This window comes from Morone saxatilis, unplaced genomic scaffold, assembly GCF_004916995.1.
Source record: "Morone saxatilis isolate NCDOM2014 unplaced genomic scaffold, NCSU_SB_2.0 Contig20, whole genome shotgun sequence".
In the NCBI taxonomy this organism is placed as follows: Eukaryota; Metazoa; Chordata; class Actinopteri; family Moronidae; genus Morone; species Morone saxatilis.
The window spans coordinates 20734936-20751205 of NW_023339763.1; the positions used below are offsets into that span (position 1 = coordinate 20734936).

General features: G+C 42.7%; 1 protein-coding gene across 1 annotated transcript in view; it reads left to right on the forward strand.

Annotated features, from left to right (window-relative positions):
- The window catches only part of med13a (mediator complex subunit 13a), a gene marked incomplete at its 3' end in the record, with an annotated part of 65583 nt that overhangs the window by 6339 nt on the left and 42974 nt on the right, over positions 1 to 16270 (forward strand). The window contains 2 exon segments of the mRNA XM_035666925.1: positions 2089 to 2323; positions 12944 to 13112. Coding sequence (XP_035522818.1) covers positions 2089 to 2323; positions 12944 to 13112 — 404 coding nt within the window.

Sequence of the window (16270 nt, forward strand, 5' to 3'; positions counted from 1 at the left end):
AAAAAAAGAAAAAGAAAACATGAAGTGAATTTATAAAGTACATTTCAGAAAAATGAAGAAAATGTGGATAGTAGGGTTAGGGTTATTTATATCTATCTATCTATATATACACGTGTACATACCACTGAGTGTAGAGTTGGTTACAAAAGGGCAAGAGTTACCGAAACACTTATTTGAATAAGAGTCATGTAATGCAAACCAAGGTATCAGTGCAATGTCACAAGCTTGATTCCCGGCTGTCTGTGTGCATAATCACATCTAAAAGTGTGAAACCAATATCTCTGAGGGGGAGAGGCACGTAATAAAATCTGTAGGGCACTTATGAACAAAAACCTTTTCTATGGAGAAACACACAATGCCACTGGGGACTGGCCATGGTCAGTAAAGTGATGGGGATGTTCACTTGCTAATTGCCTGTCTGTACTGCTCATGGTCTGGTTTCACAGTTAACTGTTGTCCCCACCCTCTCTTTGCATTGTGTGCACAGATGTTTCCGAGCAAGACGCAGGTGTACCGTGGTGCTTCACACACTCCAGCAGGAAGGAGCGGCCTAACTGCTGCAGCTCTGTCGTTACACACAGACCGAGCTCTGCTGTTTGCACCTCGGAGCTTGTCCTCAGCGCGTGTGTGGCAGCTTTTGAATTCCTTGAGAGCCAGATTGTTGATCAGACATCATGATGTTTTAGATCATACATCCTGATAACTGCTGTGTTACGTTGCGACACTACAATGCAACCTTGAGCCTTAGTATGCTTGCCAGCCACCTTTTCCCTCGAGTTAGTGGTGGAGAACAGATTAAACGCATGCTTTGTTTATTTATGGTGCATGCAATGTATACTTAATAATAACAATCTAGGCTGTATACTGCTGCGATGACTTGAACATACACAGAAGTCATAAATATAGTCTATTTTTAACCTCAGATTTATTAATTATTTGTGTGTGTGTGTGTGTGTGTGTGCGCGCGCTCACTGCTTCTTATGGTTTACTAACTTCTTGTGATCCAGCTCTGCTCCAGCTGACGCCACACAATGCTCTGTTTTGACAGTCCCCAACCCACCCCCACCGCTACCACAACTAACAGCACAAATCTCCCAGCTTATCCCTAGCCAGGCGAAAGACCACCGCTTCGCCACAACCACGGGTAATCACTTGTTCAGGCTCAGCGCCTCTGCACTTGAGTTAAGATATCCTCTGAATTGTAATGGATTAATTGGTTGAATATACAGAGGGACAGCTTGCCAACTCAGCCTGAACGGAATAGGACTAAACGGCATGGAAATGAACAGCGCATGTTCGCACAGATTACTTGAAATGTCTACAAGGATAGATGGAGGACCAAGATTGCCAGCAGAAATGGGGATTACGCCTAAAGCATCGTGTGTGTGTATTTGTTGGTAGTTAGTGTCCGTATGTGTGCATGTGTTTAGGTAGACATGGCTAGTCTGTCGGTGCTTGGGTGATAAGCAGCAGTGCTAGCTAGCAGTGGAGCGTAATGTTCCTGCTTTAACACTTAATAACCCTGCCAGTGATTTACTGCCTATGAGGCTTTTTCCTGTGTGTTTTGTTCTCTCTATAAAAGCCAGAAAGCGTTTATAGAAAGGCAAAGCACCCCCCCAGCACTCACCAATAATGAGGATTAAGGTGGTGAGACCACATTTACCAGCATTAGTTTTTTTCCGATTTGTATTTCGAACATGTTGTTCATGGTGATATTGAAAGCACCTGAAGCACAAGTACAGCGTTCTTTGCAGAAACAAACAAATGTCCCAATTTTATAGGGCAATTCTCTTTTGAATTAACATACAATGGTGCTCTATGTTCTTATCTACTGTGTGTCTTTCAATCTTTCCCTCCATTTTTGTTTGTTCGTTCTTTTTTTTTTTCTTGTTTCAATAGTTTCTTGCTTTTTAATAGCCTGGATGTCTTGTTGTCAGAAGTAGTTGGTGGGTGAACTGCCCCATAAAAGAGGATTAATACCTACTCTTTACACTCTGCTCAGCACATGTTTACCCCAAGGTGCTGAGTGGATCCTGAAGCAGCGACTCTGCACACTAACAACCCTCCCCCTCCCCCCTTGTCTTGCAGGCTGACTTGACAGGGATCAAATGGAAGAGGTTTGTGTGGCAGGGTCCCACCTCTGCACCCATCCTCTTCCCAGTGACAGAGGAGGACCCCATCCTATGCAGCTTCAGCCGCTGCCTCAAGGCAGATGTGCTAAGCGTGTGGCGGCGCAGTCAGCGGCAGGGCCGGAGGGAACTTTGGCTCTTCTGGTGGGGGGATGACCCCAACTTTGCCGATCTCATCCACCACGAGCTTGCAGGTGAGGCCCCCTTGACATACACATATGGTCATGTCGTTTGGAAAAAAGTAATGTATGTTTCATTATGCTGTGCTGGTACATCCTCTTTATGTGGCACTAAATGGAGGTCAGAGGTCAGGGTCAGGGTCAGCTACTGAACAACACCCAGGGTGCTTGTAGGGATTCTCTGATTGAGTGGAGAGTGCTCTCTTACAGGTCAAGAGCAGCCAATTTACCCTGCTGCTCCGTAAGAGTTAGGCAGACAGTCAGGCAAGCTATTCTTTCTAGTTGTTTTGGCGTATTAGATGATTGAAGAAACAGAGTACAACTATTCAATGTCTCTGAATCACTGCTCTGGTAAGAAAAATAATCACTGAATATGAAATTCACCTCCCCTACCAAAGCACCTTTTGTTGGATTCATTCAAGGTTATACAGCTAAAAGAATGATGGCTGTAAAAGATAGCTGAAAGCGTAGAGGTCTCGCAGCTTTTGTAAAAGAAACACTTGAACATCAATCACTCTGTCAAGTTATGTTATTGGTTGTACAATGAAAAATGATACAGATTTCACTGCTTGATTGTCAGGTAGGCACAGGGGAGATACCCTGTAAGTGAGAGCCTCAGGGAAGTGTTAAAATCTGTGTGATCTGATACCTCCCTAATGCTCCCTCTTACCCTCCTCTGACCGATAATCTAGCCAGCCAGGCAGGTAGTGCCAAGGCCTGCAGGGCAACTCCCTCTCCCTGGACACGCTGGACATCACACTGTCTCATTATTGCATGTGTGTTTTAGACAGGGGTGTCATAAGTGATCGCTGCCCTACAGCAGATAAAGCATCACCTTGCATTTTATTTTATTTTTAATTTTCTTTTGTAAAACAAGTGATCTAAAGTCACATGTCACCATTCAACAGAGGATGAACAAGAAAGCATGAAGGTATAGGAGCTCAGTCTGATGATAACTTGAGTGAGAAACACAGCGTGCCGGAGCAGCCATGCAGAAGCGAGGAAAATGCATCCACCCCCCACTTTCTTCTTTTCCCTCTTCTGTAACAGCAACATTAGAGGTGGAAGATGGAAAAGGCCATCTTTATTCATGCTCTCTGCCGTGTAGATTGAACTTTGGAGTCCGAGCCAAGCACAGCCCGTCTGTGACCCTCCTTCATTATTGCACATTGTGCCTCAAGTGGACTCAAAATGGGAGCTGAAGGCTACGATGGGCAGCTCATTCAGGCCTAACGGGTCCTGGTAATTACCTGAAACGTCTGGCTCAGGTCCTCTAATGGAGTGTGCTACATTTCAAGTAGGAGGGGATGGTATGGAGAATCTATATTTGGAAAATGTTGGAGTCAGTTCTATGTTCTTGCACTGGTTTTGGGAAATTAAATGTGATATCTCTTGCGTTTCAGGAGATAGAAATTAGAATGAATATTTGAATATTGACCAGAAAATCTGCACCACATCTTCCTTCCAGGTATTTTAACAAAATAATGAATCATGTGTTGGCAGGACTCTTGGCAGGGCTTGTTTCAGATGTAATGTTCCTTAAAGTTTTGATAAAACATCACATCTACAGGGTATCTATTCCTCTTGAGAATGATCTTGATGTGGTCAGTCACCCCATCCTGGCCACCTGATTAAAAAATGTTCGCATTCCCCACTCCCCATGTTCCTCAGTGTTTTGCACCCTGACTCAACTGCGTCTTGGTGAGAATGGTTCCCAGATGGGCGGTGTAATCCGTGTTTCCTGTTTTGGAAGCTGCTTTTCCTTTTTCTCTAGTGGAAGATGTCTTCCTCCTCCTCCTTGAGCCTTTCCCCCTCCTGTAGCTGCTGTGGGGCTTTGCCAGTGAAATGAAGCAGAGCAGCGCCTCTAGATGGATCTGAAGTCAGCCAGAGGGCTTGTTTCTCTTCCCCCAACCTCCAATCCACAGCTGCTGATCAGTGTGTTCAGAACGGTGTGTCCTGAGACCTGAAACACAGCTGAGGCATGCATGGTTGAATGTTAGGACCTCTGCCTACATAGCTTCACCCATGTTATTGAACCTGTGGAGAGGGGATGCTACTGTGTCCTCTCTCAGAGTCCTCTAAGGTTTAGATCTGCCAGTACACTCAATACTCCACCAACTGCATGCTGGATGGTCGAACAGTTTGTGTTGGAAAACACATGTCTAACATAATTTAAACCCAGATTCCTGATGGTTTTCACTCTGACAATCTAATTGGGAATAAGGGGATGTTGTGTAAATGCTGATAGAATAAAACATTGAAGGATGTGTTGGTCCTGAGCACGAGGACCGAAGATCACTGCTCAGGCGGAGTGTTTGTGTGCACGTAGCCCAAGAAGTAGGATGATGATTGACAGTCTGTTGCGTTTATGGACTCTTCTGGGTGCTCTGCCTGTGGAGGTGTGAATCAACAAATACCAGCTCGTGTTGGCAGGGCAGACCACGGCAGGACCAGCCCAACCTGTGCACTCAACTGGAATGTCACAACTGTTGTCGCCTTTTAACCACCACGCTCCTTTTTTCCCCACCACTTTGATGGATTGTTTTTTTGCATTTGGTCCTAGAATTTGTTGGGAATTTTAAAATGCTTTTTTTCTCCTTTTTGTATTTTCAGCTTCTTTTTAGTCTTTAGTACTGTGTTGGAGGTAAACATGAAAATCCGCTCTTTTCCTTTCATTTCGGCAAGCTGAAATGGCACTTGCTCATTCTCCCTACCCCCCTCCACCCTCATTAGATTAGCGGCCTGTGAAAGTCTTTTAATTTTGAGCAAGTGCCATTTCTGTATACCAGTGTGCCAGTAATCCCCCCTCTCCAGGGATGAGGGGAGAAGGAGTGAGCGAGAGATGAGAGTAGTGAAGGGCGGAAAACTTGAGGGATCTTTTCAACGTCTGACACTTAATCACCATTGAAGGAATGTAAGGGTAACCACCAAGCCCCTTCTCTGCGCTGTTGAACAACCCGCAACCCACCTTGCTCTACTAACACAACGAGGAAACCAATTCTAATCTTCCCCTGGCCATGCACAGAAATTATTCCCAAAAAGTGAATGCCATTGCTGAATTAACCCCCCTGAGTTGTTGAGTATAGGCACACATTCTTATGCAAATGCATTGCTCTCTTCATCGTCCTCTCCCCTCAGAGGCTGGTTGAATCTCCTGACCAGGAGCATCCAAAACGAAAGATAAATGGCTGCCTTTTCCTCCCCTCAAAGATCCACTGATCTTTTTTTTTTGCATAGAAATAAGGAATGGATCTCGGTCAGTGAGGGTAATTGCTCCATGGTCCATTTCTCTTAAGTTTGTACTAGTATGTCCTGGTCCCTTTTCCCACCCTCCATAGTCTCCTTCCCCCTTACGACAAAGTCCCACTGGGGCTTCCACTGCTGGCAGTCTGGCACCATATTTCCCTCTTGGGTCTTTCCTAGTTCACTGTTCCCTCAGCTGCATGGGACTCTAGAGCGGTGGGCTTCACATTGAAGTCACTCTGCAACACCTTCACAATTTTTAGATTTAGAACATCTGATTTGATGAATATATTTAATTTTAGTGTTGGTGTTGTAAATATGTGGAGCATCTATCCATGCATATTCCTCTCTTTGAGTGCCAAGACTGTGAGTATTAGTTGTTAAGGGCAAGGTTAAAAGGGAGAGACGGTAATCCGCTGTCCAGAGCAGGTTATCAGCGAGCCATCTCCACCGTGGTCACTGGAGCTTTCACATCTATTCATTACTGGGTGTCAGGGAGGGAAGAGGAGGATTGCATTTAAAATATGCATCTCCTCTATCAGTTGATGATGAACACATTGTTTGAGATCCATCCAGTGATTGAGGAAAGAGAAGATCTATTTAGCAGCACTTGTAAGCATGTTTTCCACATCTGACAAATGTTTTGGTTTTTGCTGGTATGCAGTCATTCTTGGAATTTTTTACTTTGCCAAGTTGATAGGATTTTTTTTGTTTTTGTTTGATCAGTCTCCTTGGTGCCTATTTCAATCAAGAGTGGAATAAAACAACCCTGCTTTGCCCGTCAGGGCAGAATACCCAGTTCCAAAGGGCATATTTCAGTAGTCTGCAAGGGCTGTGTTGACTGAAAGTTTCACTTTTTTCCCCGCTGTCTTAAGATCTCACAACTTCGAAATTATTATACTGCCCTCAAATCTGTGAGAGATGCTGTTTGAAGCACTACCGGCAGAATACAGATGTTTGTTGACAACAGTCCACAGCATTCCATTACAAAAAACATCTGTTGGACTTATGTCTGCTCTTTTTCTTCCAGTGCCTTGGATTTTTTTTTAATCAGCTATACAATGACTGTATGATGAGCCACCTGACCTAGGTGAAAGATTTGTTCTGCTGTTACATGTAAATCAGACATGTACCTTAAAACATAGAAAGATATTGTTTGTTTTACTTACTAACAGCATGGCCAACACAAAGATAGATAGATATGCGATTGGTTTAAGCTTCTGTGCAGTTTCCTTTGAAATGACTCAGCAGGTTGAGTTAATGGTTGTTCACATGCTGATTTGTTGCCTGTGGTAGATTTCAAATAAATTTTTTTTTTACACACCAATTGTATCAAATTCAATAAATATTTTTTTATTTGATTAGTGCTGCTGCCATGCTGCCGCTCTTTCTCTCCTTTCCTGGTGCTTATTTCCATCAGCCTGAAGCCCATCACTACTAGTATCCGATTTACCCCACTTGTCTGCATTGAAAAACTTGCCTGTGGATTTTAAGCGTTAATCTTTTGACAAATTTTGACAATATGAAAGCATGGGATCATATTTGTCTATTACAGAGCCATATTCTTAACAGAAAAATGTCAAGCCATCAGTCTTGTGGTTGTCTGACTCTGCACTTGCAATCATATTTTAAAGATTGCTATGGCATATTTGCTCTCTTGGATAGTGACAAAAGCGATGACACACAAAAATGAATGTGATACAGATTCAGTCACACAATGATGTAAGGCCTATTGTATGCACTGCAGCCCAGTGGATGCCCCAGGCAAGGATTCAGAAAGGAGAAATGCCACTCACTCTTTAGAATTTCCAAATGTTATTGACTTGGACAGCCTGTGAAAGTCAAACAGAATTTTGAAATCTCCACACTTCAGCTGTAAACATGGACAAAGGGTGTCCAAAAGCCTGGAAGTGGACGGTGAAGAGTCTGGGCCAAGTCCTAGCTATGGCTAAAACTAATTAAGAAACAGACTTAGAATTAAAAATTGGCACAGGAAATATTGCTTTCTGGAATGGCATTTCAACATCCTGTTAATACTGTGGAAACTGTATTTTCTGTTCATTTTGTTTCAGTAAATAGCACATTTTTAATAGTATTTGATTGGTACCTAACAAGACTGAAAACATTCGGTGTTGGAACTCCACACAGGTTTTGTGTGGTGGTGGTCACAGACATGTGTATCAAAGATAATTGGTCAGTGATACACAGTTAACCTTGGCTTAGGATTTGTGCTGCTTTCTCCTTTTTCCCCTTTCAAAGATGGTTTAAAGTTCACAGAGAATGATGAATAGATAAACCCAGACCAGCTCTTAGGAGGAAAAAATAGAGGATGCCGATGGCTTTTGTGCTTGGGGATCAATTTTCCAGGGCTAATCTCCTGCCTGTGAACCACCCTCCACTTTCCTCTTTTCCTCCTGCTCCATCTCTCTCTCTTGCTCGCTCACTCGCTCTCTCTGATGGATCTCCATTGACTGGCACAGCGCAGGGACTCGGCCATGCATGCAGCCTTGGCCCATGGGTGCAGTCTCCCTCTCTTCTCTCTCTATCCATCTCTCTTTTCCCTCTCTGCTCAAGAAATATTCATTAATTAGTAATGGAGACTTTACAGAGCACCACTGGTTCCCTCTCTCTTTGCTTGCAGATAAGGAGGAAGTGGAGGAGAGGAGAAAACCTTCTGGCCAGGCTTGGTAGAATCCCCCTGAGCACAGTCGATCACAAGGCATTAATCTTGGTGTTTAATGACCGACTGCTGCTCTAATTGCTTATACACAGACGAGAAACTGGGCGGGGGTTTGGCCCTCAAAAAATATTTCCTTAACTTTCTCGTCAGTTTATATGCACCCCAGAAACACTTGCGTGCCATTTTGTGTTACATAGGCGTGTTTTGGGGATAAGCAAAGTACTGATGCTGGACTGTACCTCGATGTTTAGAAAGTTGTTTCAAAAGCTGTTTTTACTCGCCATAGGTAGATGTGAATGTTCTTAATAGAGCTGCTGTGCACCCTCTTAAGAGCTCTTATAAAGGTCAGTTCATCTGGGCCTGCTACACAGGAGGCAGAGACATGAAAGTGTCCCAGCCATCAGCTGAGCTCATAAATCTTTGTTTAAATGAGGCCACTCATCTTTCGCCCTGTGCACTGCACTGACCACCGCACACCATTTCCCCGCCCTCCCATCACATGTGCGCTCACAAATCTGTCACTGAACTGGAATTTTGGGTCACTGATGTAAGAGAAAATTTACAACAACCGTGGGTACCTAAAGTTTTCATTACAATCATCGACTTTACTTTAAAACGGCACCTGGCAAGTGTTTCAGTCAAAAATGTCAAGCATTCGTTTCTGCTTGTGAGGAGGTGAGAATTTGATGCTTTGCTCTATTACTTGTATATTAAACTGAATAGTGTATTTTGAATTGTTGGTAAGATAAAACAAGCCATTTGAAAACATTGTCTGGTTAATTGTCATGGACATTTTCCACTATTTTCTAACATTTTATAAACAAAACAAGTAAGCAAGAATCTAACCGTCAGATACATTAATACTGAAAATAATTGTTAGTTTAAGCTGTACTGGTCACTTCTAAATAAGATTGCAGGATAAGATGGTTAAAATGATGGTTGCTATAAAAGTGTTAGAACCAAAGATTTTTTTGTTATTGTTACATAAATGTAATTTATGATGCTGTTGGATTGCTGCTAGACCGCCCCGTTAATAGTGGTGCGTGCCTTCCTTTATATGAAGCAAGCTGAGACCGCAGTGAAAATCTTATTTTTGGAAGCCAACAAATATGGATTGAAGCAGCAATATTTTGTTGGATAAAACATTGTACATTTTGGAAAATATCTATCTTTTTGCAATAAATTTTGACTTTTGGACTTTACATCACTCTGGAGTTATTGGAAATGTTTCGATCACTCGCGTTGGAAACAATGTTGAGAGCTGAGGCTTCTGTTCTTGCTTTTGTCACAAAAAAGGCTAATGGGGTTCAGTCAAGGACCTGGGGAAACAAGTGCAACAAGGAAAACAAACTTGTTCAGGGATATGATAACATCATATGACAAGTGTTTTCTATTTTTTTTTAACCCGGAACCCATTATGCAGTTATTTTCCTGTTGCTGTTGCAGTTCGGGTCCAGAGAAATCTGTCAGGGGGATTCCTCTGTTAAAAATGGCAAAGCCAAGTCCGTCTGTTCTGGAAAACAGAGTCACCCCTGCCCTCTGATGTTTGGTTTTGCTTTGAAAATGAGTTACATAGCCAGATCGTGTGAGTGTCGGAACGAATGCTAGATTTCGACTGCAACATTTTTTGTCTCGGTCTGTAGCGTGGAGCGTTGCAGCAGGCATTGCATGATGAACATGAGGTCGTTAGGAACACTTGATGTAAACCAGACGCCTGTTTTAGAGCTGCTCGGCGCTCGAGGGAGAGACTGAGGAGGAACAGGCGACAGAGAGGAGGAGGAGGTACAGGGCAGATGTGGTCTTGGCAGAGGAAAGCAGATGGGATTGCCATGGCGGTTGATGTGATAGTAGGTGTAGGGAGGTTTCTGCCAGTTTTACAGAGGAGCTGTCATCCACAGAGGACTGCAGGTTAAACTGCGAAATGCAAGCTGGGTTGATGTCTCTCTTGCCATAGATTTGAGCCCTGCTGCTCTCCTCATTTTCCCCTGTCTTTCAGACATTCATCAGTCACACTGATCTGTCTCTTCAGCATTAGAGTTTGGCCCGAATCCTATTTTGTTTTCTTTTTTCCTGTCCTTTCTCTTAATCTGCTGTCAGTCCCTCAGTGGGCCGGCGTTCTTTTCTGGTTGACTTTTTGCCCTCTTGCCTGCCTTGTCTCTCAGGATGGCCCGACCAGCTGCTAAATCACTCAAAGCAGACTTGGTGAAAAGTGTTCTTGATCCCATGCATACTGTATCACATCCACGTTTTTATAAAATGGCTTTATACTGTTGTTGATTTATTTTTATTCTGCAGTTGCTGTTAATTTTTAATAGGAAATTGCTGTTTTCCTGCCTTTGCCCTGCTTTTCTGCGTTCCTGATCTTATCCCTCAAGATGCGTGTGTGTGTGTGTGTGTGTGTGTGTGCGCGCACCTGATGAATTAGTTTGTTGCTCTCAAAATCGTTAAGCACGTAGCTGCCTTTACTTGGCAGCTAGCCTAAGGTTGTTTTCCTTTGGTTGGATGTAATGTTTTAAAGGCTAGTTGAACTTGCTGTGTCTCGTAGAGCTGTGGCATTTGAAAGTGGATTTGATGGGGTTGGGATATCCTTTTTCCCTTTTTAAAAATTAAAATTGACACTTCAACATTTGAGCAGATGTTTATAATTGCATTCATCCAACATAGCTGGTGGTTTGCTTTAACTCAGGAAAATCATAAAAGGTCTCAGCAGCTTCTTAAACCAGCTTTTCAGAACTGCCAGGCTGGCACCGGTCCCATGGTGTCTCTTATTTAAGGAAGGAAATCAATGTAATTTCCTATTTTGATCGCTTTGGAATCATCTAAATTTAAAAATGTCTTTACCTCCCTCCGCATTACAACAGCAGGCCAAGGGTTCACTTAATAATTCAATACTTTTTGATTAACTTGCCTCTGGGTTGGCTGGTGCCTCCCTGGTGCACGCCAAACTGACACTAAGGGTGGGTTACACCCAGTATTTATTTCGTCTGTGCTGCTCAGGCAGAGACAGCACACTTGGGGAGATGTTTGCTGGAGACTTGACTGAAAGGAGCTTAAGTGCTGTAAGATGTGAGCAGTGGCTGTTAATGAGATTAGACCAGCATTCAGGCCAGCGCAGAATGTGATTCAGAAAGCAACTCTGATATGGGTGTAACATACATTTATTCATCCTGAACAGCTTGGTACAGGACACTCAGTTTGGTGTGTGACTCCTTTCGTGTGCCATATGAACCAAATAATTGGAGACCTGTGAGCTCAATGCACTCTAACTCTTTGCAGGTGTAGAACAGATCCACCCGAGTTCTACCTGAGAGCGTTCTTTCTCTTAGTTAAACAGTGCAGCTTAGGTTATCTCAGCCTGTATGACAACGCAAAAGAGAAACCAGAAAGATCATCCCCCTTATGAAAGCACCATGGTTTGCCAGTTAGTTATAGCATCACTTGACAATGAGTAGTACATTGGGCAGACAAGTCAGCAATCGTTCAAAATCAGGTAGCATTGTCTTCATTTCTGGAAGTAGCTACAGGCTGAAGGTACAAGTCCTTTCCCCCTATGGTGTTCAAGCAGCGACTCGCTGGAACAGCAGCAATGACAGTGGAAGGGACATGACTCACAGCAGTGTTTATCACAGCAGATATGTTACCATAATGAGTTTAGTGAAAGACATGGTATTTATGCATTGTTTGTTCACAGTGTTTGAACCAAAATATAATTATCCTACATGTGCGCATAGATTAAAATTTTTTACTGTAAAAATGAACACGCTCAAACATTTAAAAATAAAGAGAAATAAAATCTTGGTTATTACCACTGTACCTAAAACAAAACCAGGCTACTATTGAACTGTGACTTTGTGTACCTCTACACTCCTAAAACCCTATTAATACTCAATGTGCAGAGGAACAGAAAGCACCAAAACCTCTGCAGCCTAAAAGCAGGTAGCAGCAGGTTTCTACTGTCTCTCTCAGTCTCAGTGAGAACACTGCTGTTTGCATTTTCTGTTGGTGATATGATTTTCAGATGTTACTTTAGATTTGACTTACTGATTTGCATTCCAGGAAATGTGCAATTTCTGCATCAAGGTGTCCAGTGATAACTGACAGGTCCTTTTGTAAAATGACTTGTCGTGCTTATCAGATTGCCAGAGAGCAGCCATGACACACTTCTCCCTCAGTGATTATTCCTACAAGTGACTGCACAAAATCCTTACCTGTGTGTTTGATTAGAAACATACCTGCTCAAAGCTACATCTGTGTTTATTAGAAAGTTTGTCAGACTGGATTTGCAAGGTGTTTCATAATGTGAGCCATACGACTGAATTCATTGAGTGTGCTTAGTCAGTGACATTGTTAGTGTTAAACTGCTCAGACTTGATTGTCAGTTTTTAACTTAAACAAGGTAAAGCTGGTTGCTAAAATATTTTTAACAATGTGACAGTTGGTGCTCTCATACATAAGCTAGTAAACAGTGATAAATATCCCTACGAGTGACTATGCCATCTGCCATCAAGTGTAAGGCTGCTTTATGCCAATACTTCTACCATCAACAGCAACAACATTCATTATTCGCACTACAGTTATAAAATAGTTTTTGTGCTGTCGAGATTGACATTGTTTGCCCTGGAGAGTTCTTGCAAGTTCGGAATAATTATCAAAACCTCCTAAAGCGTTTCACCCCTCTCACCTTTTTCTGTCTCTTTCCTGTTTTTTCCCAGCCGAGGATGACGGGCTATGGGAGAACGGCCTTTCCTACGAATGTCGCACACTGCTGTTCAAAGCCATCCACAACTTGCTGGAGCGCTGCCTCATGAATCGCAGCTTTGTTCGCATCGGCAAGTGGTTTGTCAAACCATACGAGAAGGATGAGAAGCCCATCAACAAGAGGTACGTTGGCACTGCTTGTTCTGCTGAGTTTTTATCCACATTGTGTCTTCCTTATGGCAGTGCTCTGCGTGTGTACCTGTACTGTGGAAATGGGTATTTTCTTTCTCACGGTTGCCCTTTTAGACATGTCTCTTGTTGAAAGGCTGTGATGTGGTCTGGTGCAGCTCAGGCTGAGCACTGCCCCGACAGGCACAGCGTTCACAGTTTTTATGTGTGGAAGTGTGCGTTCAGTAGCCTACACACTATGCTAGAGTAAGGGGTTCTGTCCTCACTGGCCATTACTCGAAACAAATATTCATATGGCTGCAGATATAAAATAGCACATGGCTCCTACCAGAGATTTCCTGCCCATGTTTTATTTGCAGCTGATCTTGATTTAGGGCCACATTAAAACTTGTAAAGAAATAATGACAGCCAAATAGCTTAACCTAGTTTTCAGTTGTTGGTTCCTTTAACATGGAGCTCTGCAGTGATTCGTTATCTCTAGCAGCAGAGTATAAATGTTTAACCTGTAAAATGAATCGACAATACATGAAAAATGTAAATTTTGTAGCGGCTCAGCTTGCATGTGCATCACCATGTTATTAGTTTAGTTGAAACTGCTTTTTATTAATTCTGTGTGGCCCACGTTAATGTGTCGGGTTGCTTTGTAGTTTTTTTTTTTTATGGAGAGCAACTGGGTACTTCTGACAGCTGCTGTACCCAAGGCAAACAAACAAATAAACCTAAATGGATCAGGCCTTATGTAACTTTATTGATGTATTAAGAAAAATGTCTGAATTGGACCCAGTTCGGATCCTGCGGATCAGCTCGGGACATCCCTGCACCGTACACTACATTACAGTTGTGATATGAGAATTTAAAAAAAAAACTGAATGAGGTGCTGTTGTACCAGAGCTCTAGCAGTCTCTGTCTCCTATCTCTCCTCTCGCTCTGAGTGTGTTTGTGTACAACTGAGACATCCTCCACCTCCTCTTTGCTATCTGCTGAGCTGGATTTCTTGCCCTTGGTGTCTGGGTTTATTGATAAGAGATGGAGACGCGGGTAGAGGAGAAAATGACCGTAGTGGTTTTTGCCTCACACCCCCACAAACTCCTTGAGTCTTCCTACCTTACCCCATCTCCACACTTAACACACAGCTATTGTTTGAAAGCTCAAATGATTTTACTTTAGTTTAGAAGGGTATAATTGTAGTTTGAGGTGAGGTGTGACAGCAGCCTCCTAATTGTGAAAAAGCTCTAGAATTAAAGAGGCTGTTGTGTTTTTTGATGTGTTTGATAGCAAGCAAACTCCCAGCTGTATTTTGTGTGTGTCAGTATGTTATTGTTTCTGGAGCTGTTTTGGTGGTGTTGACATATTTCCCAATCAGGTGACCATTGGGGCCTCGCAGTGACATAATCTTGTGTGTGTGTGTGTGTGTGTGTGTGTGTGTGTGTTTGTTTGCAAGCCAGTTGCTCTATCCAGGATAGAAATGGCCAGAACTGTGCTACCTGCTATCAGCTTGTCTTTATCATCATCACAATGTGGGGGGTGGCAGATCAGATTTGCCAGCTTTAATACAGATTCAGAGCCTTGCATCTGTAGACAATGACATTGATCTCACAGGACAAGTATGATAGATTTTCACTTAACTGGCAGAATAATAGACAAAATAAGCCTGAAGAACAAGTAACTTGTGTTTTAAGCTATATTCATGGCATGTTTTTAGCTCTATTGCCTCATTACCCAGTACGCTGATCACAGAGGGCCCTAGTCAAGGGAGAAAAAAAGCAAAACAATGGTCTTTTCCTCTGCTCTGGAATTCACAGGCCACCCTCTGTCTGTGTGTCTGGCTCTCTCTCTACTCCCTCTCTCTCTCCCCTTCCCTCCATCCCCCTCTGCTGTCACAGAGCAGACTTGGCAGGTTATAAATAGTGGTGCAACCACCCTGAATCTTAGTTGTCGTCAAGGATGTTTGTCCTCTCCCCTTGGTGTGTTCCGCTGTGCTCCAGCCACGCTGGGATTTCGATAAACAAAGCACCACAAAACTGTGACGGAAAAAACACAAAAGGGTAGAGCCCTTTTGTGTTCTTTTTAATTTTTTCGATGCCGCTACTGCGCCCAGACCAGCTGGTCTGACAGTGAAACATTTCCTGAGCTGTAATTGATGTAGGCCTGTGGTGTTTGCAATTAATAAATGACTGCAGTAATAGTGTTTTTTGTTTCTATGGGGGAAAAGTGATGCTAAGTACACGGTGATAGGTCCCACTCTCTTATGCTTGCATGTGATCCAAAGCTTGTACCTTTTTGATGCATCTTGTCACCATGGAGCTGCTCAAGTTTGTCCTACCAGTCCTGCCACAGAGAAATTAGTGTGTGTCCCTGTGGGAGACTTCATCCTCATGGGGGGAATGACTCAGATCTTACATTATTTTCATTGACTTGCTGATTCCATAGGGAATGGGATTGAAAAGTTCCCACTCTTAAAGTCCAATGAGAGTGTACATAACTGTCCATTGTTTCACACCTCCTTCTTGGATACTTCTCCTTCCTCACTACATACGGAAACACACACTAAACTGATTAGTTAACAATGTTTGCTAACAGCTCTGCTTATCTGTCTCCTCTAAGCACCTTGTTCACCTTTTATTGACAAGTAGGTCAGGCCCTAGTTAGTATTGCCTTTTCTTCTAAATAACAAATGCATTTGCAGCAAGGGATATAAAACAATGTCTTTATATGCATATGTTTTCCTATGTGACAAAAAAGTCTCATAACATTTTGTATAATGAAACGGTTTTATGTAGTATAATATGTAGGGTCATAATAAGACAAACATTAGAGTTTACTGAGTAGTATAACTTCTTCTTCTCAACAGGATGAGGAATATAAGTACAATATAAGAAGGAATAAGAAGTACAGTATTTGCCAACGTTTAGAATTTGGTCCAGGGTGGTTGTTAAGGTACTGGTGGGAAAACTCCAACATCAGACATTTGGGTTGAGGAGAGACTCAGCTTGTGTATGCAATGCTATTTTGCAGCTAATATTCAGCTTGGGGCAGTTTTTTACTGTGTTGTTACACATGAATGTAAGACTGCAACTAAAAAAATATATTCATTATCAATTAATCTGCCAATTATTTTCTTTGTTGTTTTGTCTATAGAATGTCAGAAAATG